The 24,794-nt window shown below is 31.2% G+C and overlaps 1 protein-coding gene across 3 annotated transcripts in view; it reads left to right on the top strand.

The window, feature by feature from the left end:
- LOC118195737 (MAGUK p55 subfamily member 7-like) overlaps nucleotides 1–18,780 on the top strand; it is a 106,383-nt gene extending 87,603 nt beyond the window's left edge. For all 3 annotated transcript variants that reach the window (XM_085814070.1, XM_085814071.1, XM_035367060.2), the window contains 2 exons: nucleotides 1,330–1,464; nucleotides 9,668–18,780. In XM_085814070.1, the coding sequence (XP_085670196.1) occupies nucleotides 1,330–1,464; nucleotides 9,668–9,850 (318 nt within the window). In that variant the 3' untranslated portion in view covers nucleotides 9,851–18,780. The remainder of the gene's footprint in view (nucleotides 1–1,329; nucleotides 1,465–9,667) is intronic.
- The last annotated feature ends 6,014 nt before the right edge of the window (nucleotides 18,781–24,794 follow it).

Genomic DNA, 24,794 nt, shown 5'->3' with positions numbered 1-24,794 from the left:
TTAAAAAAATTTAACTTCCATGCCTCAAAATGAATGCATGCATTTACCCGGACACTTACGTAGTACTCATATGTATCTGGGTATTTGCATATTTTCACGTAATGCATATTTTATGTAATGGTTAATATTCATTTTGCTAAACAGTATTCACTGGCTGTAAAAATGTAAATATTGATTACATATATTTTTGTATTTTCTCATAATTGTGTCTCATAAAATTCTTTTTAATGAACAGAACATTACCCACCTATGAGCCATAAAAATAGCCAAACAAATTTTTTTCATCTATTCACAAAATCACTAACAAATTGGCTGCTTTTCATGGAGGTGCACATAATCAGAAAGTACTACAAATATTTTGAAAAGCAATAAACTGATTTATTTCCATAGCAAAATATTTTGTTCATGACTTTTCTAAAACGCAATTATAGATCTATCCTTTATATGTTATGCATTTGCCTACATTTACTGAATGGCCAAAACATCACAAATGGTGAAGGTAGGAATCCCATATTTCACAAATGGTGAAGGTAGGAACCCCATACCAGCATGCTCTAAGCAAAATGAATGTATGTGAACCAGATGCAAATTCTAAATTGGGAAATTGTAGCAATTTGAATGACTTAGATTGATCTATCTATTTCCAAAGTGTTGAAAGTCTAGTATTCTCGTGGGCAACCATATTAAGATTTTGCCGAGAGTATGTTATCAATGGAGAGACCAATGCTTAGCACTGATGATTTTCCAAGTCTGGTGCAACTTTATCCTTTCTAGTGAGAACTGCCTGAAAGGATTGCAATGCCGTGATTCAAGCCTGCTATAGCTGCATCCTAGGGAGTATTGGTCAGCAGATGGAATGACACAATCTACAGATCCAGGCCACTGACATAATGGGCTTATCAGCAGTGTCGTTAAACCTGGTCTGGTGCAAAAGTAATTTAATAATACGTAATTATTGATCTCCCATCAAAAGTTCTTAATTGTCATCTATTTTATGTGCCAAACATAAAACCTGATTTATGGTGCAATGATTTCTCATACTTGACTACTGAATACTGGGTATGTATTTTGCATAAATATCCGCATAAAACTGCATAAATATTCGCATTCTAAAAGTTTGGGAACCCAGTGGTTTAGACTTTTTACTGATCTTATAGTTTGTACTTATTATTTTTATGATGCATGTGTTGAACCATGACATTTAAAACATCACATGATGGTATTCAGTCTCTTTTGTAATGTTTTTTGGGGAAAGGGGAGGACATTTTGTAATGATGGTAAGCTTTTTTTGTAAGGTAAATGAGTACAGTGTTTTCTTCTTTGTTTCAGGCTTTGAAGCTTCTGCGTACAGCAGAACTGAAGCCATATGTTATATTAGTTAAACCTCCACCATTCGAATTGCTCAAAGAAACTAGGAACTCTGCTCAGTCCTCTTTTGATGAAAATTATTCCCGTGGATTTACTGTAAGTTTTATCTGTACATTTTGCATGATTTTTCACCTTTAACAAGGCATACTATTTTAGAAAGTACATTAGACACAATTTTTTTGAATAACCTTGAATTTCTTATCCAAGGAAGCATCAATAACTATTTCTGTTTTCTCATTTAAACTTCCTCACTGTTCTTATAATTTAGTAAGATTTTGTCAAGAATGATGATAGTGAGCGATCAAGATAAAACTGAATAATCATTATGGTGACTCTGAGACAATATTTTCTTATCATGAATTTGATCATAATAAAAATTTTGTTACTTCAATAAATGTTTTGCAACATATTTAACCAATAGAAAAGATTTCTAAGGAAATTCTGGGAACATAAAGTAAGTGCTGAAAGCAGTTTAAAATATTTAGTAATACTATGATTCATGAAAGAATGAAATGCACTATTATATGCATCACATATATGTATAAGCCATTTTATTAAATATTTGTAAGGAAAGTAGTTTATTATTATTTTTATAATAATTTTTTTAAAAAGTATAGGAAAATAGTTAATTAATAAGTAAACTAAATTTTTAAATAATTAATGAAAATAAAAAAAAAAGCTTACACATTAAGAAGAAATATGGCGATCTGAAAATACTCTGTATGATAAAGAACTCTATGTGCTGTGTACTAAATATGTAATGTACAATCAGATGTTTATTACAAAGCACATATGATAGCATGATCATGTAGCAAAATTTGCAAGGCAAACATACAATCTTGCATTTGCTGATTTTGCTTCATAGATCTTAATAGTGATTATTTTTGTAAATGCATGCATTTTTGGAAGTTAGAAAATCACACTTGTTAAATCCTTGTTATTTAAGTCCCTGCATTTGTTGAAAGCACTGATAACCTTGTTAGCAATGAAAAGCTATTCTGGCAAGATGTCTGCATGTAATACTATTATATTTTTATCAGCATTATTGTTTATTTTAACCATATTTTATTGATTCTTTTTTTTAAGGGTGCAACTCTGATATATGCCCAAATTTCACCAAATGTGGCGATATGTGTTCAGTGCTGATTTTTGGCGCAATTGCATGTTGTATGGCAACCCTGCTGACGTTGAAAAATTTTTCACTGGAGCTTGTTGTTTCGCATCATGCTTGTTGATTCACGTCTGTGTCTGAGAAGGTAGGGGGAAAGATAAAATGGTGGAAGTTGTTGAAGTTCAGCAAAAGGAAATATCATTGTGACCATCCTGTTGTGGGGCAGTGGGTGTTTGAAGGAGTGGAAAGAGGGTCGTTGCCTAGATTGTGCCATTCGTAGATGTTTTTTTTAAGTTAAAACATATTGCTGTGTACATGGATTCTTGTCAAATATTTTTGGCTAGAAACTTTATATTTTTGCTATCTAAATTTTTTGTTTTTGTTTCAGATTTTTAGCTTAAATTGTGTGTTCAAAATGTGGTTTTTGCATGTGTGAATCTGCGTTTTTGGAGATATTTTAGGCTTAAAGTTCAAAATGTAGAAAAAAAATTTAGATAGTAATATGGCAGCATGGAGTTTCTTGCCAAAAATATTTGGTGAGAAATTTGGCGACTTGAGGGTGCATATCAGAGTAGTCCCCAAAAAAGTATTTATGAAAAGCATTTTCAAGGGAGATAACACAAAAAAATGATGTAATGCAAAAAAATTTCATAGAAGCTTTTGTAAAAAGTTTATTTTGTTCTTTTTCATTTTTTTGCTCAAATTTATGTATGATTTAATTTATTCATAATTATAACTTATTTAAATTTAGTACACTCCTGTTTGTGAGAATTTAAACTCCATCAAAAATCACCACAATCGAATGAAATTTATTTCACATATAACCTATACTGTAACAAAGAGAGATTAAATTTACAAAATAATGCAATATTATTGAATGCTTAAAATCAGTATTTGGTTGAGCTGCCCTTCTTTGAAATAAGATTTCGTATTCTTACTGGCATTGAATCAAAAGGTCTTGAACGTATATCTAAGGAATATCCTTCTATGTTGCTTATCCATATTAGAATGAAACTCAAAATTCCAGACATGTTTGGTAGGTGACATATCTGATGAATGAGTAGGAAAAAGAAGAAGCAGTATCTGTCATGTTAAGAAGTTTCGAATATTTCTAACAACTGCTGAACAGATACTGTACTGCTGAAATACACCTCCAGCAATGCATTGAATAAAGCATGCAACTTTAATCTCCACAAGTTTCCTGCTGTAGCTGTATGAGTGTACAATCAAATCTCAGTGGACAAGATAACCACTTCATTCCAATGAAGCCTAAGGTCTTTATCCTTTGGCATTTGCCCAGTGTACTGCTGAAATACAACTCCAGGAATGCATTGAATAAAGCATGCTGTAATAACTTACTCAATATTCCATAAGCGGCATCAGTGGATCTTGATATGTTATGGCACCAAATAAAGACACTTTTCTTTACCAAAAGCTATTTATGAATCAAAGACTATGTACAAGTATTATATACAGATTACAGGATATCTAGTTCTTACCACTCTCTTCACACTCTCAACGCTCTCTGGTGAAAACTCTTAATTAGCCAAACATATGGGCGGCGCAGCACCCTCTTTCTCTTTTTCTACATCACTCCCCACCTGTACTTTCAATAAGAGTACTGAAACTTACTTACAATATTAACATTAATTAACAATGGTTTTGTACTAAATACAGAGGCTGTTCACACATTTTTAGACGATGTATATTGTATTCACAAAACTAAATTACATAAAATTCTTGTGTTTTAAATGTTGTATTTGACATCCCTTATTCTGAACTATCTTTTGACACCGCAATTTCCAGGATAATAATGCCTTTTGAAGTGGCAGAAGAGGAATTCTATCCCATTCCTCCCGAACAGCTTTCCAGAGTCCTGTTAGGGTTTGGGGACAACGTTTGGATAATGCAGTTTTTAAAAGTCCGAAAGCACAAAATCCATAGGTGATCCATCGGGAGATTTAGTAGGGATATCATTGAAGGTTATGGCCTTGATACCAGTTTTTTGTTCCATTTCTTTTAGGAAATTTACGGTGGATTTTGATGTGTGACTGCTAGCTTTGTCCTGATGGAGTCTCACAGATTGATGGCACTGTGAGTAAAGCGATGGTATTTCATTCAGAAAAATTGGCGATAAAATATGTTCCTGATAGTATTTGTAGTTAATCTTTACTTTACTAATTTGTAGTTATCTTGACTTTTTTTGTACTCTCTTTATTTTTAACTTCCCATTATAAGAAAAACCAGCAACAATCATGAATCCCTTAGAAAAACTTTCTTTCGATTCTTTGAAACATGTACTTAAATTTTTTTTTCCCCTTTTATGATAATAAATGGCTCTTTTTTTGTTACAGTCATTTAAATACACCCATGCTTCATCTATTGTGACAATTGTTTTCCATTTTTCTTTGGATAAGTGTTTCTCATATAGAATTCTGCAGCGTGTCCTGCATTGAGCGATATGCTTTGGAAGAAGACGATGCACATTGTGTTTTTTCGCTTTCTTAAGATTTAAGTCAATGTTTATCATTTTGTTTACAGTGCATTTTAATGATTTTGCAACTGTCCTTTGACTAGGGGGATTTTCTTTTAAGATTAAACAATGGACCTTTGCAATAGTCGAAGATGTCAGTTTTTTCCGTGGATACTTGTTTGGAATTTTTGTCCCACTTGAGGCTCCAATTTGACATTTTTTTCCCTTTCTTGTTGATGATATTACCTATCCACGCTTTAGATATCACAAAACCATGACTCTCACATCGTTTTTGGATAACAGAGTATGCATGTTTCTCTTCGGAAAGAGCGTAAATGTAGCCTTCGAACCACTGCTTTGTTAAATTCGCCATTTTGAATAAAAACAAATCTTTCAAGCCACAGACGATAATTTTGACTTTTAAAAACATAGTACAATTGCAATTACTTCTTTTGCAACAAACGGTATCTTGTTACCACAAAATCGTCTAAAAATTGTGAGAACAGCCTCTGTAGTATGACATATATAAATGAATAATATAAAAGAATAATCTGTACTAGTACATATCAAAGCCACAAATGAACATAATAATTAATAATATAATAATAAAAACTCAATAATATAAAAAGTTCTAAATTAAATCTCGAAAGGATATAACATCTGGATCGATCTTCTGAATTGTCCTTTGGGCGTGCGAAAGAGGCACACTCGAACATGTGCATCTCTTCCTATAATTACGTTTTCAATTACACCCATGTCCCAAAGTAGTTTGGATTGTTTTGGTCCTTCTACCAACACAACCTCTCCAGTCTTAAGGTTCCGCTCAGTTTTAGGATTAACAAAGTTATGTGCATTTCTAAGATGGTGTAAATGTTGCTCTTTCCACTTGATCCGTGTTAATTTTAAGAGCCTAGATTGGTAAAGCTTCCTCCTAGTTAAGTCCTCTTTGTCGGACACCTTGTTAAAAATTTCCAAGAAGTGCTCGGGAAAGTTAAATGTATCACGTCCTTTCTGGCAATAAAAATTGTGAAGTTGTGAGCGGGCGAGGTTAACCCAGCTCGTTGCTCTTGTATGTTAAAGGTCTATTATTATGCACACACTCGAGTTCGGTTAATATTGTAGAGAGCTCTTCGAAAGTCAGTAATGCTCTTCCTAAAATTTTCTTCAGAGGTTCCTTGATTATTCTCATTAGACGCTCGCAGAACACTCCCCACCATGGGGAATGCTCAGGTATGAATATCCATGCTATCTCTTTGGATGTCAAGAAATCTCTTACACTTGGCTCTGCTCTTATTCTTTTAAATCCTATTGTTTTAGCTTGCAGAGGTTCAAATGATGGAGCTGAAGCGTCCAAATTCGAATGAGTATTTTTATTTTCATAACTCGCCACCTGTGCAACTATGTCTTTGTTTATTTTTTGTTTGGGAGGGAAATGAAGAGTCACGTGATGTTTCTTTTTACAAATGCTGCAAGAGAGTTTATTGCTGCAATCAATCCCATTATAATTTCCTAAACAGTTGAAACATAGATGTTTTGATTTCACTAGCCCAACTCTATTGCTAACTGTTATGTTTTTATAAACAGGGCATTTGTACAAAAGATGAATTTCATTGCATCATAAAATACATTTTGAATTTTTTACATCAGTTAGAAAAACCTTTGACATATTTTTAGGATAACTGCTTTTATTACTCAACCTAGAATTATCCACTACAGGTTTTCCCTTTGATGTATAATATAAATCTATCTCCTTTGCCAATTTTACAGGTTTAAACCAAGAATTTCCTTGCCTTACATTTATAAAACACATAACCTCTGTATCAAGTGTTTGACATATTTTATCAGAAACCATTAATTGTTTTAAAGTTTCAAAGTCATTTACCTTTTTCAGTTTCAAATAATAATCCCAACTCGTAGTTAATCTAGAAGCAAACTGCACATAAGTTTCATTCGTTGTGTCGTCCTAAAATTTTCTAAACAAATTTGGAGGGATGGTTTGAATTCTCTTAGCCTTTGAATAATAATTAATTTCTTTAACCTTTGAATAATCTCCTAATTCATCGTCTTTAATGTATGTAATAACATTTGTGGATTTTTCTCCCAACAAATTTAGAAGAATTTCCGATTTAAATTTCTCTGGAACACATTTAGAAATGAATGCCCTTTCTAAAGATGAAAAGTAATAACCCCAACCTTCTGGTCTAATTAGAATTTTAGTTGTTAATGGGTGTATACTTTTAATAAGAGAGTCAAGAGATTCTACATTTTCCCTTTTCTTATATTCTATGTTTAAATATATGTTTTCACTTTTTGATTCTGCTCGCAACTTCGCGAGTTCTAGTTCTGTTTTTGCTCGTTCCGTTTTCAATTTCTCAAGTTCGAGCAATCGGCTCTTGTCACTTTTCCTTTCGTCCATAATATTATTAGCTATACCTTCAACTAATACAGGATCCTTCTTATAGACCTCTCACTGTTTTTTATTATATCAGTTAAATTAAATATAATTTTCACTTCTGAAATGTCTAAATGCAGCTCTACAGCAATATGCTGATAATCATCATCTCCCTTTTTTTTTTTTTTACTTTTAAACATTTTGAAACTACTTTTACAACTACAATTATTACATTTAAGGCCACGTCATACCTTCTATTTAAGAGTAATCCACAAGTTTTCTTCCATAACGCTTGTCTTTCGAATTTGACACATTCTACACAATTTGGTACACACGTTTTCACTACCGGTATAACTCCGGCTGGGTAAGGACCAACAATGGGCACACAATAGCTCAATTATACTCATAATTAAATAAGTCGCTTTACACAAGATAATAATTAAAAATAATTATTTATTTTAAAATTAATAATTATTTTATAATTAATAACTCAAAAATGGATTGTATATGAAATTTATTAATTACTCTAAAAGCCGCATAATTAGTTCACTTCTCTCGGCGGTGTCTCAGAACTCGCCCAAACTCAAAACAAGTGGCCACAAGATGGTGCTATAAACAAACATCAGCGTCATTGTTTTAGAACACAAATAGTACATATTTTTCACAGATGGTGCCTCTGTCGTCAACAATGCCTATAAAAAAAGAATTAATTTCATCCAAACTAAACAATATGAAGACCGTAAACAACATTTACTGAAGAGACAAACTTTACAAAAAAGCTATTATGATAGGAATGCAAGACCATTTAAACCACTAAAGGTAGGAGATCATGTGTACATAAAAAAAAAAAAAGGGAAGAAACTAAATGAAAGTGGGAAAATTATAGAAGAAGCAGAAAGACCACATTCATACAGGAAGGATTATAAGAACAGATGGAACAATTGTAGAAAGGAACAGAAGAGACGTACTTAAAGGAACTAATAAAAAAGAGTTTGCAATATAAAACAACTATGAAAATGAAGTTATAGATGAACCTGAGAATAACAGGAGTGCTTCAAATTTAGATGTACCTGTAAGTTCTTCAAAACCTAACAGAAGTGTTCTACTACCAAATACTGAAAGAGGTATTGTATCACCAAATTTTTCAAATGGACATAACTACGTTACTTGATCTGGTGGGACTGTTAAAAAACCTCATTCTTTAAAAGTATATGTATAATTTTATTTTTATTATTATTTCTGTTAAAAAAGGGAGATGTTATATATGTAACTGTATCTATTATTATTATTATTTAATCATAACTGTAATGTAGAATAGTAGATTAGCAATGAAGAATAAACGATGTTTGTGTACATCTTGTAATCATCACTGAGCACTTATCTAACATATAAAAATAATTCACTGTCTTCATGTAATGTTTCATGATCCAGTAGAGGTTTATGACTGGTCTGTGTCTGTTAAGCTCACTACTTTCACATATACATAGGTGATGAGGCATTATGCATCATATGAGCTGTGATTTCATGATAGGAAATTCCTCTTTCTCACAGGTTGATCAGCTGCTCCAATAGAAATCACATGACTACCTTGTACTGGGCCTTTTGTTGTTATGTTTTGGAAATAAAAAATTGGGATGGCTGGAGAAGAGAGACTGTGTCTGATCAGCCTTGCAATTAATGAGGTTTTATTCAAGTCCATGATAAATAAATGAGTTGTTTTTTTTGGGGGGGGATGGTTCGAAAGAAACGGAACCTATGTCTGTCATTCTTTGAAAGCAGTAGAATTGTATTCAAATGCATGCCAAGCTGAGGTTGCTTTTTTGCTTAGTTTTAAATTTTGCATTGGCCCATTTCTTTTCTATTTGTTATGCACCATGTTCATAACCTAGCATAGTATAATGCACTTTGTGATTTAGAGTATCAGTTGCAAACTGTGAATAATTGTTTCATCAGCAGGTCCTATTTCCAGTTGTTTGGAGCATTTTCATGCCTAGTTAGATTTGTTTATTCTGTAAGTATGATGGCAGGAAGAAAAATAAGAATATGCAGCATTAAATAGCTGTTACTTTTCATAGGCGTCATTGAATGATTGATATGAATGAAGTAGTGCTATTAAATAATGGCAAATTGTGCAAGTCCTATCAAATTCCTGAAATGACCTTAAATTCTATTTATGAAAAAGTTGTCATAATTTAATATGAAGATTCTGAAGAAATTTTTTAAATATATATTCGTGAGCTATTTTAAAATACAAAAAATATATATATTCTCAAATTTAATATATGTTGCTAATTTTTTTAATATATATTACTTTATTTTTTAGGATCGAGAATTACAAGATATAATAGATAACAGCTGGAACATAGAGAGGGTGTATGGTCATAGATTTAATAGTACAATAGTTAATGAGGACATAAATAAATCATTCAAAGAACTACTAACAGTTGTTAAAAAAGTGGAAAATGAGCCCCAGTGGGCTCCAGCAACTTGGGTGCTAACTCCATGAGTCCTTCTATTAAACAGTATTGCAAGAACATATAAAAAATGAAAATTTACTTTTTTGAATAATATTTTACTTGTGTTATATAATATATACAAGGAGTTTAAGATCATAAAATGTAGATTTCTTTTGTAATATTTGATGTTTTAGAAGTTATGTACAGTGAAAATGTATTAAATATTTGATGTGTTACGTATGTTGTAAAATGAAAAACTTCCTACTAATAATCTTTTTTTTTTTTTTTCACAAACTGTGGTATATTTGAGTTGATTTGTGAAGTAGAGTTGCTTTCAGTTATTATCGGTAGCATGTGTCAGTTTGATTTTTTTATGTCAAATCAATGACTGAGTATATGTAAAATTTAATTACTTGAATATTTATCGACACCAAAAGTTTTGAATTCACAGGTCGTCTTTGCTGGTCTGTTATGATAAAATGCAATTTGGAATGTCATAAAAGTTCTGTCTTATAAAACAGATAGTTAAGTAATGTGAAAGCAATTGAAGAAACTCTGCTTTAGGAGAAACTGATTAATATTCATGTTACAAGTGGACGAAATTCCTTTTCAGCTGCCAGTAATCACATTAGGCATAAGCTGCTAGCTTTTATTGGTGTTACATGCTCATGCATCAAGTTGCGTCTTTCAAAATATTTTTTATTGCCTAATCATATTATATATGTGACTGTGTGCTTAAAACTATGAGAAAGCAACCCTTCTTTTAAAAATCTTATTTTGGACCAAAATTTGTTATGTTTGTTAAAAGAGGAAATATTGTTAAATTGTTACCCAGCATTCTACTTAAAAGTTTCATACTTTTCTTTCACATTTTGTTTACTCATTTTAATTCATTTCATTATACTGAGAATCATAGTTATGCAAAGTAGGCCCACCGATAGTGTTCCATAAGTCCTTATTTATTAGTTAATATATGCAGTTATTTCCTTTAAATATATGTTATTAAAAATATGACTGTACATCTGCAGCATAAATTGTTTATGCATGTTAGAAGTAAACTTAATAATTATAATTAATTCAGGTAGCCTCTTATGTAATTATAATTCATTATTGATAGCATCAGAGAGGTTGTAATTCAGTATAATATGTATTATAGGCTTATATATTAATTTTATTACTCCTTCATTTAATATGCCATAAATGTTGAGTAATAGTTATAATTTTGCTCTTTTGAAATGTCATAAAAGAGTATTTTATTACAGAATTCAAGTATATCAATTCTAAAATGCATAATAGATTACATGCTGTGTGTGCTATTTTAACATGCGATTGAATAGTAAAAATATACACTTTTCAAAATATTCAGGTTCTGAATTTTTGTAAGAATTAGTTGAGAATCTAAATTTTTAGAATGTATTTTTTACCCTTACTACATTAATAGCTGGGCCATGAATTAAAAGTCTTAATTAATTTAAAAAAATGTAGATGTTAAAAATTGTAATTTTAGCAGTTTTTGTAAGTTTTTGAAGAAAAATATTCATCTTAGAATGTGTAAGGGGAATTAAATTGCTTTATTTGTTAATTATTTGGTTTTGAAGGTTGAATCTTCATAAAACTGTGTTAAAAAATCTTTTAAAATTATATAGAAGTGTTTGATGTAAATTTTTGCTAGTGTAATGTTTTCTTCTTCAAATCTCAAATGGCGTTTTGCTGTTTGCATCATGTTTTCATAGATAAAATGCTTTTACATTGTTATCACATAGGCATATATATAAACAAGAAATTTTTACTGCTAATGTTTTTGTTTTATATTTTAGTCAACTGTTTTTCTATACTGTGTATGACTGTTTTAGTTCAATCTGTATATGTAGCTTTAATTTCTCTGAAATTTTTTAATCAACACAAAGCTTTACCTATAAAAATGACTTTTATGGTTGAAATAATGGTTGTGAAATGAAACTAGGTTTGTGACTTCTAAAAATTTAATATTTACCATTCTTTGCTTCTTCATTAACAGATTTCTAAGTATTCTGAAAAATGCTGTGTTCTTTCTTACCAAAAAGAGCTGTATTTTAATTAATTTCTGAAATATGTGTGATGCATAAAAATTATGTTTGAAATAGAAATTATGCTTTACAGTCTTTTTGAGTTTCAGTTCTTTATTAAGTGAGAATGTAATGAATTCCATCTTAAATGTGTATTTTTCCATTGTATATAAATTTTCTTTGCCAAGAAATATAATAGTGTTTAATATAACTATTAGCTGGGGAACAACTTCTTCAATTTTAGTGTTGCTTTTATAATACATGACATATCTTTATTAACTTTAGTAAGCTGCCTTTTCATATTTGTATATCTTTATTAACTTTAGTAAGCTGCCTTTTCATATTTATATATAGGGTCATACCCAAACATAAGGGCATAGCATTAAGGCATTATTTTCCAAAAGAGTGCAAAATTTATTACATGTAATCTACAGGGCAGTGGCCTTACAAGATTATTCAACATAATTTCTGTTTTTGACATAATTGAAATAATTTCAAATTATTACAGCTATAAATCTAATGAAATCTGTTTGTAATAATGGCAAAACCGTTGAACTCATCTAAGGTTTACTTTCATGTCTATCTTAAACAATGTCTTTTTAAAAGCATATTCCTCTTCAAAAAGATTTATGTGTAAAATTTTATATAACTTTGCCAATTACTATTAGTTTTTCTTAAAAGTCATACTCTATTTAATGTTGCTGCAATTTGTACTAATACAAAATAACTTTTTTATATGTATTTCTCATTATGAAAAGTATTATATGTGAATTCACTGTCAAAATTATCAAAGATATTTATGAAAAGTATTACTACATATATTGTGCCAAAAATTCCTTAGGTATTAACTCAAAATTTTTAGCTTAAAACTGGCTAAATTGTTGTTGATTGTTATGGAAATTTTAAAAAATATTTTCAAGGAATAAATTTTAATCTGAATAATTTTTCATTCAATGCACAATTGTCATTTTTTGTAACAAGCAGTATTAATGGCTATACTGGGAATGACATTATTCATATTAAAAATGACTGTAAGTGTGCTAGTAAAGGGGAATACTAAACACTGAATTCCTAGTTAAATTCTCTACAGTGAAGCATTCCTGTTGCTAATTACTGATTAAAATTCTTTTAAGCAGTGCAACATTTCTTTCAGTAGTTTATTATGGATTTTCTGAATTACTTGTAAATATAACTACAATAAATTAATAGTAAATGTACTGTAATAAATGCTATTTAGTGTCTTTTATGTACATCTTCTTTCATCAATAAAATATTTATATAAGACTTGGATTTAATTCCCCTTATTTATAAATGTGTAAGTTTTAGTAAAATTGTATGCAAAATAAATTTTTCTCTGCAATCTAAAAAACTGAAACTTGAAAATAGGTATTGTAATGTATTCTTATATTGAAGGTGTTACTTGTCTAGTGTGCTGTACATTTTGTACATACTTTTCCTTTTGTAACATACATTTACTTGGAGATGAAACTTAGTAGTGAAAGTTAATCAAATTTGTGTGCAATATTTTCTTATGAATGCAATTAAGATTTTCTTGCATTTTCATCTCATAAGCAAATTATAATGATTGTGAGGCTTGTATTATTACTTGTCTTTACCTTACTCAAATTAGAAAAGAACCTGAATATGGTCTTCCATTGTATTAATCTAGGTGTGATGTTGAGGTTTTTTATGTAACATAAGAATTCTTGAATAGTGTGTTTTCAAAACCATTTAGTACTCCCTTTGTTAGAAACACAATTTGCATACTTTTTTCTTACTTCAAAAAATGAGTGTATTTAAAAAAATTTGGCTGTGAATTTTTTTTTTTTTTTTCCCATTTTTTTTTAAAACATTAACATAAATGTTTAAGACATAAAGTTAAACATTAACATAAATGTTACAAAACATTAACATAAATGTTAATGTTAATTTAACATAAATGTTTACATTAACATAAATGTTTTTAAGTTTCTAAGTTGCTTGCTGTTTTGATATAGCTTAGAAAATCTATATCAGTTGTATAATTAACAAAATAATAATTAAAAACTTTAGTTCAATATTTTATTTATTTCTGAGATTTGATTTTTAAGATTAAACTAAACATTCCTTTTAAGTAATAGACATTTGTTATATGTTTTCATGCATTTGTAATTTCATTTAAGTTGTATACATGTATCGTGTTATTTTTGATAAAAGAAATCTAAATTTTGTTTTCAGTTTGTGCATTTATAAAGCCTTCTGTTATAACCTTGTTCACTTTTAAAACTATAAAATTTGTATTGGGAAATTTCTGAAATTTTTTTATTTATTGTTCGGAGTTACTTCTCATCAAAAGGGAGGGGGAAAATACTGTTGCGTACATTGTAAAGTATGAAGTACTGCATTTTTCCCCCCTTTTTGTTTAGCATTAAACTTACATTCAGCATCTTGCAGAGCTACTTATAAAATTGTTCTAACAGTTGTACTGTTTTTTATATTTTATTTGTATATTTGCTATAAAAATCTTTATTTCATATATTTATTTGTGTATTTACTTTAGTAATCTGCAGTTCATAAAATAATGTCTTAAGTAAATAAATGCAAAGTATTTTACATAACAAGATAGTGAGTATATGTGAATTGGAGCTAACACATGATCGTGGAAAATGGCAATACCATTCTAAGCAGTGGTTGGAATCAAATAATTTCATAGTTCAGTTTGTTCCCTTAATGACTAGTATACAAATAAAAATTATATATTTATGAGCAATACTATCTTAATCAGTTCAATAATACTGAAACACTTTAATCAGGAAAATGTATATCTATAATTTTAAGGGAGTGAGAGAGATTGTGCATTTTATCTATTCATTAAAAATAAAAAAAAATTGTGATAAATTATATAATAATCATGTAGTATGCGATCTATTGCCTTTTGGTCTGAGAATTAACCAACCAAAAGCAGTAAATTGCATACTACATGATTACCAGTTATATATATGATTCATATACTTTTTAAATGTACATGTAAATATTTAGAGATACTGTAAATATTCTTCATTTCATAATTAATGGAATTTAATAGGTCATGTTAATAATATGAAATTACTTTTTATTCATAAAAATATATGCTTTGTTTATTTAACCATTACAGAGATGTTGTTTTTAAATGCTTCCAGAATCTTTGGCATCTGTATTTGTTATTAATTTGTTATTGTGAATTGTTTATTTATAAATTGTATTTTAAAGCTTTATTACATTGTTTTTGATATTTTGTACTTTATGTGAGTGTTATATTCAAATTAGAAAAAAAAAAAAAAAGGATATTTTACTTGAGATTGTAAAATATTAATGTAAAAAATATAGATAGAGAAAATTAACTAAAATCCCTCCAGATGCAAATATTGGGCATTTTTAAGATTTAAAATTTTTACTATGCATTTTTTATTTTATACAGCTTTCAGAATTTTTTTTCTTTTGTTTTTTGATATTTGAGACCTTTAAGTCTAATATATATATCTTATTTTTTGGGGGGGGTCAGAAAAGTGCTCATTTTTAAATATAATTTACTTAATTTGGTTAGTGCTTTTTATTTATTAACTTTCAAATGAATTTTCAAGCATCTGCCAGCAATTCCTATGTTTAATGATGCAGTTTGCAATATGCATGGGCAGATCGTTAGTAATATAATTTTAGTGTCATAAAAAATATTCTTCATGGGAAGTTCTTTTCCAAAATTGTACAAGAATGTGTATGTTAAGTACTTTTTCTCCATATACATTAAAGCAGAATGCTGTTTCATATGTCTGTTAGCACTGATAAACTGTTGTCTTTTCAAGCATTCTGGTAATTCTTTGTAAGCGTTATTGAAGAACTAGGCCAAGGATTTGTTTGTTTTCTAAAATTAATAGTTTTATTATTAATAAGAATGAGGCAATATATATATATATATATTCTTCATCATAAAATTCTTAGTATATTAGTATGTTCTGCCATTTTTATGAAACTAATCAGATTAACATATGTTTTTATTAAACAGCTCAACATTTCCGTTTTAGACATATCATTAAATTGGTAGCTTAAAAGTTTTGTATTTTCTTAAAAAAATGCTGTTAACAACCATACAAATTTTATGTGGTTAATGGATAACTTCATTTTGAATCTTTAGTGGATTCTTAGTATTTAATGAATCTTTAGTGGAGGCTAGATAAAAGTGTTACACCATTTGGCTTTGATTTTTTTAAACGTTGAATATTTATTTTTGTCATGCATGTAAAAAATATATCCATGTTATATCCTGACCAAAAATCATGGGTAATGGTAAATTGAAAGAGATACAAGACCTTTAGACAATGGTACTCACAGTTTGCTTTAATGCACTAAGATTGACCTGTTCCAAATGTAGAATGTATTTTAAGAAACTAAATTGAAAAGTTCTGATAAAAATTGCCTGTTCACTTTTGCCAGAGAGAGGAATGAAATGTTTTCAAATCAAAAAGTAACTAATTTCAAGACTTGATAAAATTAAAACGGAAGTTCCTGTACATGCTTTTATTTGTTAATAGTGCTCTTTAATTGTTATTTTGTCATTTTTATGAGATAAATTATTCCTATATAATATATAGATTATTATAAAATTTGATTATTTCAAAATTGCTGTTCATTTTATATCAATTATTTTATTAAACTAAACAGTTTTCAATTTAACTATCAAGTAATTATTTCATGTATTAGTTTTTATAGGATTTCTTTTTAGTAATAGTTTAAATAGGAATAGTTAGGTAGAATTTTATTCATAAAAAAGTACATTTTTTCAGAATTATGTGCATAGGCACCAAAATCAGTATTAACTACTTTTGAAAGAGAAGAATGATATTTTTTTTAAATTTGAATAATGAAAAAGTAATAAAAGTTTTATGAAAGCTTTTCATTGGCAGCCAAAAAAATATATATTTATTTTCTTATAGTTTTATATCAGCCGTACTAGAAATATTGAACTGCAAATTATTTAAAATTGTAGATATTGATGTTTATGGAAATGCAATCTGTTTTCTAGCAGATTTCAATTATTTTATGAATCTTTTGTGTAAATTTACATGTTTTATCATTTTATTTATTTATTGTTTTTGGGGGTGTTGTAAGTCATATAAGAAAGTTCTATGATACCATATTTACTCACACATCCCCCCAGTTGTTTTCAGCATATGATTTAGAAACTTCTGATTTATGGTAAGTGTAAAATATATGTATGCCCAATAGGAAATTTATACATCCTTTGAAATTCATAATGTAATAGTATTAGTGCATCTTTATGAGCTTTTTAATGTGCTGTGTTTATCTTTCAAGCCAGTGTTTCTCATCACTATGGTCTTCAAATCTTGCCCTTGTGGTCCTCTTAGATTTCCATAAAAGGAAAAAAAAAAAAAAAAAATTAACAGTGTTTATAGCTAAAAATGTCGAAATTTGGACATTACCTATAGCAGTCGTCTATCTCGTTTTCTATTAAGACCATACCTTACCTATTGACTTCCAACTCATAAATTTAGCAACAAAAGGGGTATTTAAAATAGTACGATTGTGTTATTTTTTTACGAGTATGCATCTAAATGCAGAACAACTAATCAGTCAGAAAAAATCAGTAGGCTCATCCATTGCATTAATGAGACTACCAACATTTATTTAATTTTTATTTAAAAATATAATGTTTACCCAAACTCTAACAGTCTTCAGTTATTAAAAACAAATATAAATTTCTTCTATTAGCTACATCAATATAAATTTAAAAAAAGTTTAATTAGTCGTGTTTTTAAACTGTAAGTATATTGGTGTAATTCATGCTAAAAAAGTTGCTTTTGAACAGGAGAGAAGTAAAGTGGTCCACAAAACATTCTAACTCATATAAATGGAAAAAAGTTTGAAAAATGCTAATTTAAGCCATCTCTGAAGATATAGTATATATTGCCTATTATTCCACTTCCAATTTTTAAGCAATAAAATTGGCAGAAAAGGGGGAGATGTGTGTGGATTAATGTGGTATATCTTTTAAAAAAATAGATGAGCAGTTTGATTTAAATGATTAATAACGGATTTAAAACTTATATTGACATATGTGTTGATGTCACATGTAATTTTAGTTTTAGTAGTTTTCTTATATGTGTATCGTATTCTGTAAAAGACAGCTTGTTTTTGAAGTAACTTGTTGATGAATGTTTTAAAATGCTGTACAATAAAATTCTGATATAGTATATGGGAAAACTAATGGTATTTGCCGCTTAATTGGAAAAAGGGAAGGTTTATAATGTGGATGAATTAAAACTGCAAAATAATAAATGTAATGTCATTTCTCTAAACATAATATATTGTCTTTTATTAAGAGTTTTTACTTTAAGTGTACATTGTTAATGATTTTTCTTTTCTTTCTAACATGGCTTGTATTAAGGAGTTTTCAGTTTATGAATTTTATTTGTATAAACTTTCTTTTCTTCCCTATGAGTTAATAGCACTTTGCATAGGTTTAATACTAGAAAATTTCTTTGCCTGTCTAAATACTTGTTTGTGCTATATTCTCATTTGATTGCCAGAACTGTTATGTATGAAAAAGAAATTATTTATTGTATGTGTTTTTATTTACATAGTCTTTTCATATTCAATGTTATGCTTATTACTTTTTAGCAATTATTGCATTTTATTATTATTGCAGGTTTTTACTAAAATTTTTAATTTATCTGTAATTGCTTTGATAATTGTTTTAGATGCAAGTGGATATATATTTCATGTTACTAAACAAGACTGATATTTTTAGTTTCTTTAATTAGTGCTAAAGTTGGGCAGTTTCTAATTTTAAATCATGTTTAATGAGAGTGTAACAGAATTTTTGTTTATTCAGTACCCATTCTAAAAAGTACCTTGTCCTTGAAAGCTTTTAATTATTAAAATATAATAAATTATTTGCTTGAGGTTTCTTGTGTAATGGAAATATTTTTATAAAGAAAGTGTGTGCCTTGAAAATTTATATGTGTGACTAGAAATATTCTTTTTCTTTTAATTTTGTTAACAGTAATTAAGTTAGTAAAGGCAACGTAAGGAAACATTTGTACCTTTATAGCCAATATTTTCTAGCAGTTGCCCTTAATTAAATTTTGTTTAGAAATTTTAATGGAAAACTTTTTCATTAGTTTACTTTTAGGTGCTTTTCATCTGAGAAATACAGTCAGCGATAATTTGAATTATCTTGTTGTGCGCATAATGTTATGTGTTAGACAGTTTGTACCAGCTTGCTTGTATAAAAACGTCAAATGAAAAGGAAAATTTCAAACTTCAGAGCAACTTCTAGACTTCTTATGTGTTTTTTCAAAAGGCGTTTAGGTGGGAAAATACCAATTTTTGATCGCACTCTCGTCATTTCAATTTGCAACAAACTGCACCCAACTTGATTTTTATTAATTCAGCTAAATATTTCGTTACTTTCACCCAAAAAATTCTATCTCTGGCGTTTTGAAATCATTGGCCTTTTGTTTTCATTACCCATGTGTATCAGCCAATGAGCATAGAACAGTATCGAGTCTTCTGCAAATTTGTTTAATGCAGTAAACGCTGACTTTCCATCTTTTTCTTAGTTATGAATGAAAAATACTCTTGTACTGTCAAAAAATGTATAAAAGTGACTTTCCTTGTGTTACATTTGCGTTTGTTACTTTCGGTTTTTCGATTTCGTATGGTGGATTGTCGTACATACTAAAACATTTGCACATTAAAAACCCAAGGGGACAAGTGTTTTTCAATATATATTGAACGATATTTGGGGAGGGGAGAATTGAAAGGATTCAGATGTTAATGTTGTACCAAAAGGTTTGTTAAGGCTTTTATGCTGTCGCTGAGCATGCAGCTTACCAATCTGCTCTTGGAGTGGTTGCTGTTGACTTTTTTTTTTTTTTTTTTTTTTCCGTCTTTTTGACTTTTATTATTAAACATCTTCGCACTTGCGCCATACAATATTCAGCAATAAAATCACAAAATTCCCAGTTTAGGATAAGGTGTTGCCATATATTTTATACATATGCTATATTATTTCTTCAAAAGTAATATATGACAATAACATTTGGTGGCAAAATCTTTTTTTTAATATGAGCGAGAATCGGGACGACATCTGGTGTTAAAAATTAATTTTCTGTGGACAAACGACCTAAAAGTTATTAATGCAGAACGCCTTTTATCTGTTTTCTACTTAAACAAAAAATGCCGTTGCCTTCGATCACGCTTATGTTTTATTTAGAAAAATTATTTTCCCGGAAGCGTAATTGCTAAGAAATATTAACGTGGAAGAACTGAAACGACTGCAGTTGTTATAAAAATGGGTGTGAAAATCATTCTTCAGTTGCCGCTTGTTTCCAGACAGCTCCTTTTCCCTTTACGAATGGAGGCAATAATGCTGATGAAAAACCGTATCTGTCTGTTATTATTTTTATACCTGTAACTTCAGAAGATTTTGTGTCTCCACTTTGGAAGCAAATTCTATAGGTTTTAATATAGCGCAGCTTCTTCTACAATAAATGTAGTATTTTCGTTCTTGATATATATTACTATCTTGAAAAGAGTTCTAAAAGGAAAGAAAAATGGAAATAATTACGGTGATTGGTAGAAATGGACTGAAATAATAAGATTTTTTAAACATGTTTGTAGACACTGGTTCTTTCTAGCTAGTTTTAAACTTTTATTGACAGAATTATGATTTAAAGGAAGCAAAATCTGCTGCTTTTGTTAATATTTGTATGAAAATGGATTGAACTATAATATTTCTATAAAACATTTCGATTAAAAATTTATTTTTAGTACATGAATTAATTTATATTAATTGCATAGAGAAGATTGCGATTTCTAATATTTATTAGGTAGTACTTAAAGTTTATTTCTAGAAAAAATAATTTCATTTTTATATATATTTGCTACTTCAAAATTATTTTTTTGGGGGAAAATATTTTCTAAACCTCAAATATATAATAGTTAAGAATACTAATTATAATAAATTAAGTTGGCTTCATGAGTACAAATGATTTATTAGTTCGGTAGAAAAGTTCCGTGGTCGAAAGTTTACAACTCCGGAATTCAAAAGCCGAACGAAAATTGCAAACGTATTCTTTGAACAAAGGCTGAAAGCATTTGAATAACGGAATTCAAGAACACTCCAGACTACAAACTGGTAAGGTTAGGATAGGTTATTTGAATAAAACAAAATTCACAAGTGCTATTTTCCTAAGGGGACGCAAACTGCCTCGTTTGTAAGTTACACATGGAAAAAGCCACCATACAATCAGCTCGTTCGACTGGCTTCTAAACCGAAATAAACTCTCAGCAATCAGCGGCTGAATTTGGAAAAAATATTTTCCAGTCTCCTAAATATGAATATAACAGCATATTTACTTCGTTAAAATTTTACAAATTCATGTAGCAACTTTATTTTATGAGCTAAGGCGTAAAGAGATCGATTTTATGAACTTAATGTTTAAAGTTGTTATTGTTCAAAAATTAAAATAAATCGACTTAATAATGAATGTCGGACAATACCTGTTAACTATTTATAAAGACAAGATGCCTTCAACGGAATCGAACTAACCGCTCGTTTACTGATGGGGGCTTGTATACCAGTATTGCAGTAAAATGAAAAAAATAAATAAAAACTACAGTTGAGAACCTGGTTTGGAACAGAACTGTAGAATCATTAAGTTTGTCGAAGCTGGAAACAAAAAATATGCAATGCCCTCTCTGGGACTGCTTAACGGGATGTACTTTCCAATGCACCTCGAAGATTTTCGCGTGGTGAGAAAATACCGTACATTCTTCCTCGCGTAAAACGCAACTGTGGCAGGCAAGGATGTTATCGCCGAACTCTGATGCCAAATAAGGTCCACACCATTTTTTAGTTTGCATCATTTGAGTCATTAGTTATATATCGGGGCAGGAGACTGGAAAAATGTGCAATGCCCTTGCCAATATACGAACTCTGGACTTAGCGACTGTTAGTCGCACATGCAATTACACCACGAAAGCACGCGTAAGGGAGAAAACGCATGACAACTCCGGATGCAATGAATGAATTTTTTTATGCCTTTTAATCGCACATGCAATTACACCATGAAGGCACGTGTAAGGGAGAAAACGCATGACAACTCCGGATGCAATGAATGAATTTTTTTATGCCTTTTAATAGGATCCTGTGTCAGCAGGAACTTTATCCTGCTATTACAGGCACCTCAAGTACCTCCGGTTTGGGAAACCTTCACAGTGTTTACATCATAGAAAAAATCAGCTGAGGATTACTGGGATAAGATGAAAAATGGCCCTGTCCAGTATGTTGTGAGATTGCATGTGAGTGATCGGCGAAGTAATTCCTGTTTGCGAAGTACAAATTTTTTCTGTGATGTACTGTGAGTCAATCGGTTGTGAGTATTAAAAACAGGAAGAGCAATATTGATTCGTGAACGGCAGTCACGTGGGATAAATGTTTTTAGTCCCGTTCAGTTTCCTATATATATAATAATGTATGTGCTCATTTATGAGCGGAATTCACCCCTGACTTTCGAGTTGGACGCTTTTCTCCTAACTGCTGAAAGAACGACCTTGAGCGCGATTCTGAGTTCAACTCGGAACGTGAAGGAGCTTCAGTTCCTCGCTCTGATTTTCCCTGCACTTGATTATGCGTACTTCCTTTTGCTGTTAGGGCCTGATAGTAGATTGGTACTTTGGCCCGGCTACGAGCACCGTAAAAAGGCTTAGCGAACCTAACAGCACGGCCACGTGTCTGTTGTTTGTACGACCTCTGCTCTTTACCGATTGAACAATGATGGAAATGCTCTTTGACTTTCTCGGAGTGCTAAATCACGGAGTACAAAGTGAGACCTGATGACAAGCCACTCACTGATAAGGAGAGTATGGGCTATACTTCGCGGTTTCGGAGCACAAAATGACTCTCCAAGGATCTGAAACACTGACGTTAAGGAAAATATACCTGCTAGGGACCAACCGAAACCTGGACAATCTATGACCAACTTGGCTGCGGAATCTATGATAGTGAATGAGACACGGACTAGCAGTAAACGCCGCTCAGTCCCACCATTGATTTTCCTTTGCTGAGGAAGGAACTCCACTGGACATGGACAGTTCGGATGATGGAAATTACACAGAAATTAAGAAATCTGTCCGGAAAACTAGGCGAACGCACGGGAAACGCCGTAACCCACACGATTTGTCTGCCATGACCGACGACACTGCCTTTCAACAACCAATCAGTGCGGATGGCCCTAACACTCGAACACACGAGGTTGCTGCCAGTAGTCATTATAATGTGGCGCCATCTATTGAGGCTGCTGAAAAGTCAGCTCACGCGAGTATGGCTTTGGCAGAAAACGTAGCTCGGCCAATCAACATTTTGGATGAGGTCACGTGCCCGACTGGGCCAATAGATAGTGATGCTCATGAAACTCAGACTGGAGCAACTCGAACTGAGGGTCAGTTCACTTTCCCGCACAGGACGGCGAAAATGCCGCCGATTTGCATTCGAGAATGCAAGTACAACTGGAAATATTTCACTGAACTGCTTGAAAAGCAACAACTGACCGATTTCACCGCGAAAAAGGAATGTGAAGGCAACTATGAGATACACCTAAAAATCCGGACACTTTCCGTAGCATAACTGCCCTTTTCGACAAAAAAGAACTTTCTTATCACTCGTTCCTTCTCCATGAAGAGAAGAACCTCAAAGTTGTGATAAGAAATCTTCCCATTGATGCGAAACCCACGGACATTCAGGCTCCGTGAAAAAGATTTCACTGCACTCAAAGTGGAACAACTGATGAAGGGCAGAGGAGAAGATAGGACTAAAATGCCCCTATTTCTGGTCACTCTCCCTAAGAATCCTAGGAACAATGAGATATATCATCTGAAATATGTAATGTACTTGCACATTAAAGTCGAAAGATATCGTGGTCGGCGTCGGCCGACACAATGCTTTCGATGTCAAAGATACCATCACGCGCAGGCGGCGTCTCAACACCCGCCTTGCTGCTGTAAGTGTGCAGGCCCTCATGAAAGCCGGGATAGATTCTGAGCCGAAATGTTGTAACTGTCTCGGAAAGCATACCAGCAACTGGAGGGGCTGTGAGGCCTTCCCAAAGCAGAAACCCAATGCCCCAAGTGTGATGAAAGGGTCATTATCAATAAATCCTACGCCCAGGCTGTTCAATCTGATATTTTCGCTGGGAAAATTCAGAAAGCTGTAGCGGACGCTCAGCACGTTATGAAAAACCTCGCTGATCTTATAGCGCTTCTACACAATACAACTGCCATGGCTGAAAAGCAAAATACAGTGAGGCCCGATACTGAGATAAATTATGGATCGTAGATCCTTAGTAAAAATTACCCCACTGACGATCATGACATGGAATGCGCAGAACATTATCATCAAAATTAGCGAACTGCAGGACTTTCTCAGACACTACATTGCACTAATCACTGAGACACACGCTACGCCAGCGCACTCCCTAAGTATTGCTAACTATCGCAGTTACCGCTGCGATAGGATCAGACATAGAGGCGGAGATGCTGTAATCTATGTTAAGCTGAGTTTGGATTCCTGCTTCTACGCTTCTGACAATTCTCACGGATTTGAAGAAGTAAGGGTAGTCGTTCGGATCCCTAATTGGGGAAATATGCTTGCATGCGCCTTTTACAACACTCCAGATCTCAGGCTGCAAGATCAACATTTACAGAATTTACTAAATAACTCCTTTCCCACCATAATCGGAGGTGATCTTAATGATAAACATGTTAGCTGGGGATGCCGAAAAACAAATAAAAACGGCGATATCCTTCAAAACTTCCTGTTCAATTACCCATACTACATTTATCCTCAAGAAGAATTTACTTTACGGCTTACTCACCCAAGACAGTATCCAGACATACTGGATCTTTTCCTCAC

This window comes from Stegodyphus dumicola, chromosome 3 (assembly GCF_044657685.1).
Source record: "Stegodyphus dumicola isolate Sdum_Otavi_A_Nest chromosome 3, ASM4465768v1".
In the NCBI taxonomy this organism is placed as follows: Eukaryota; Metazoa; Arthropoda; class Arachnida; order Araneae; family Eresidae; genus Stegodyphus; species Stegodyphus dumicola.
The sequence above is the reverse complement of the archived record's forward strand: the minus strand, read 5'-3'. Positions and strand labels throughout refer to the sequence as shown.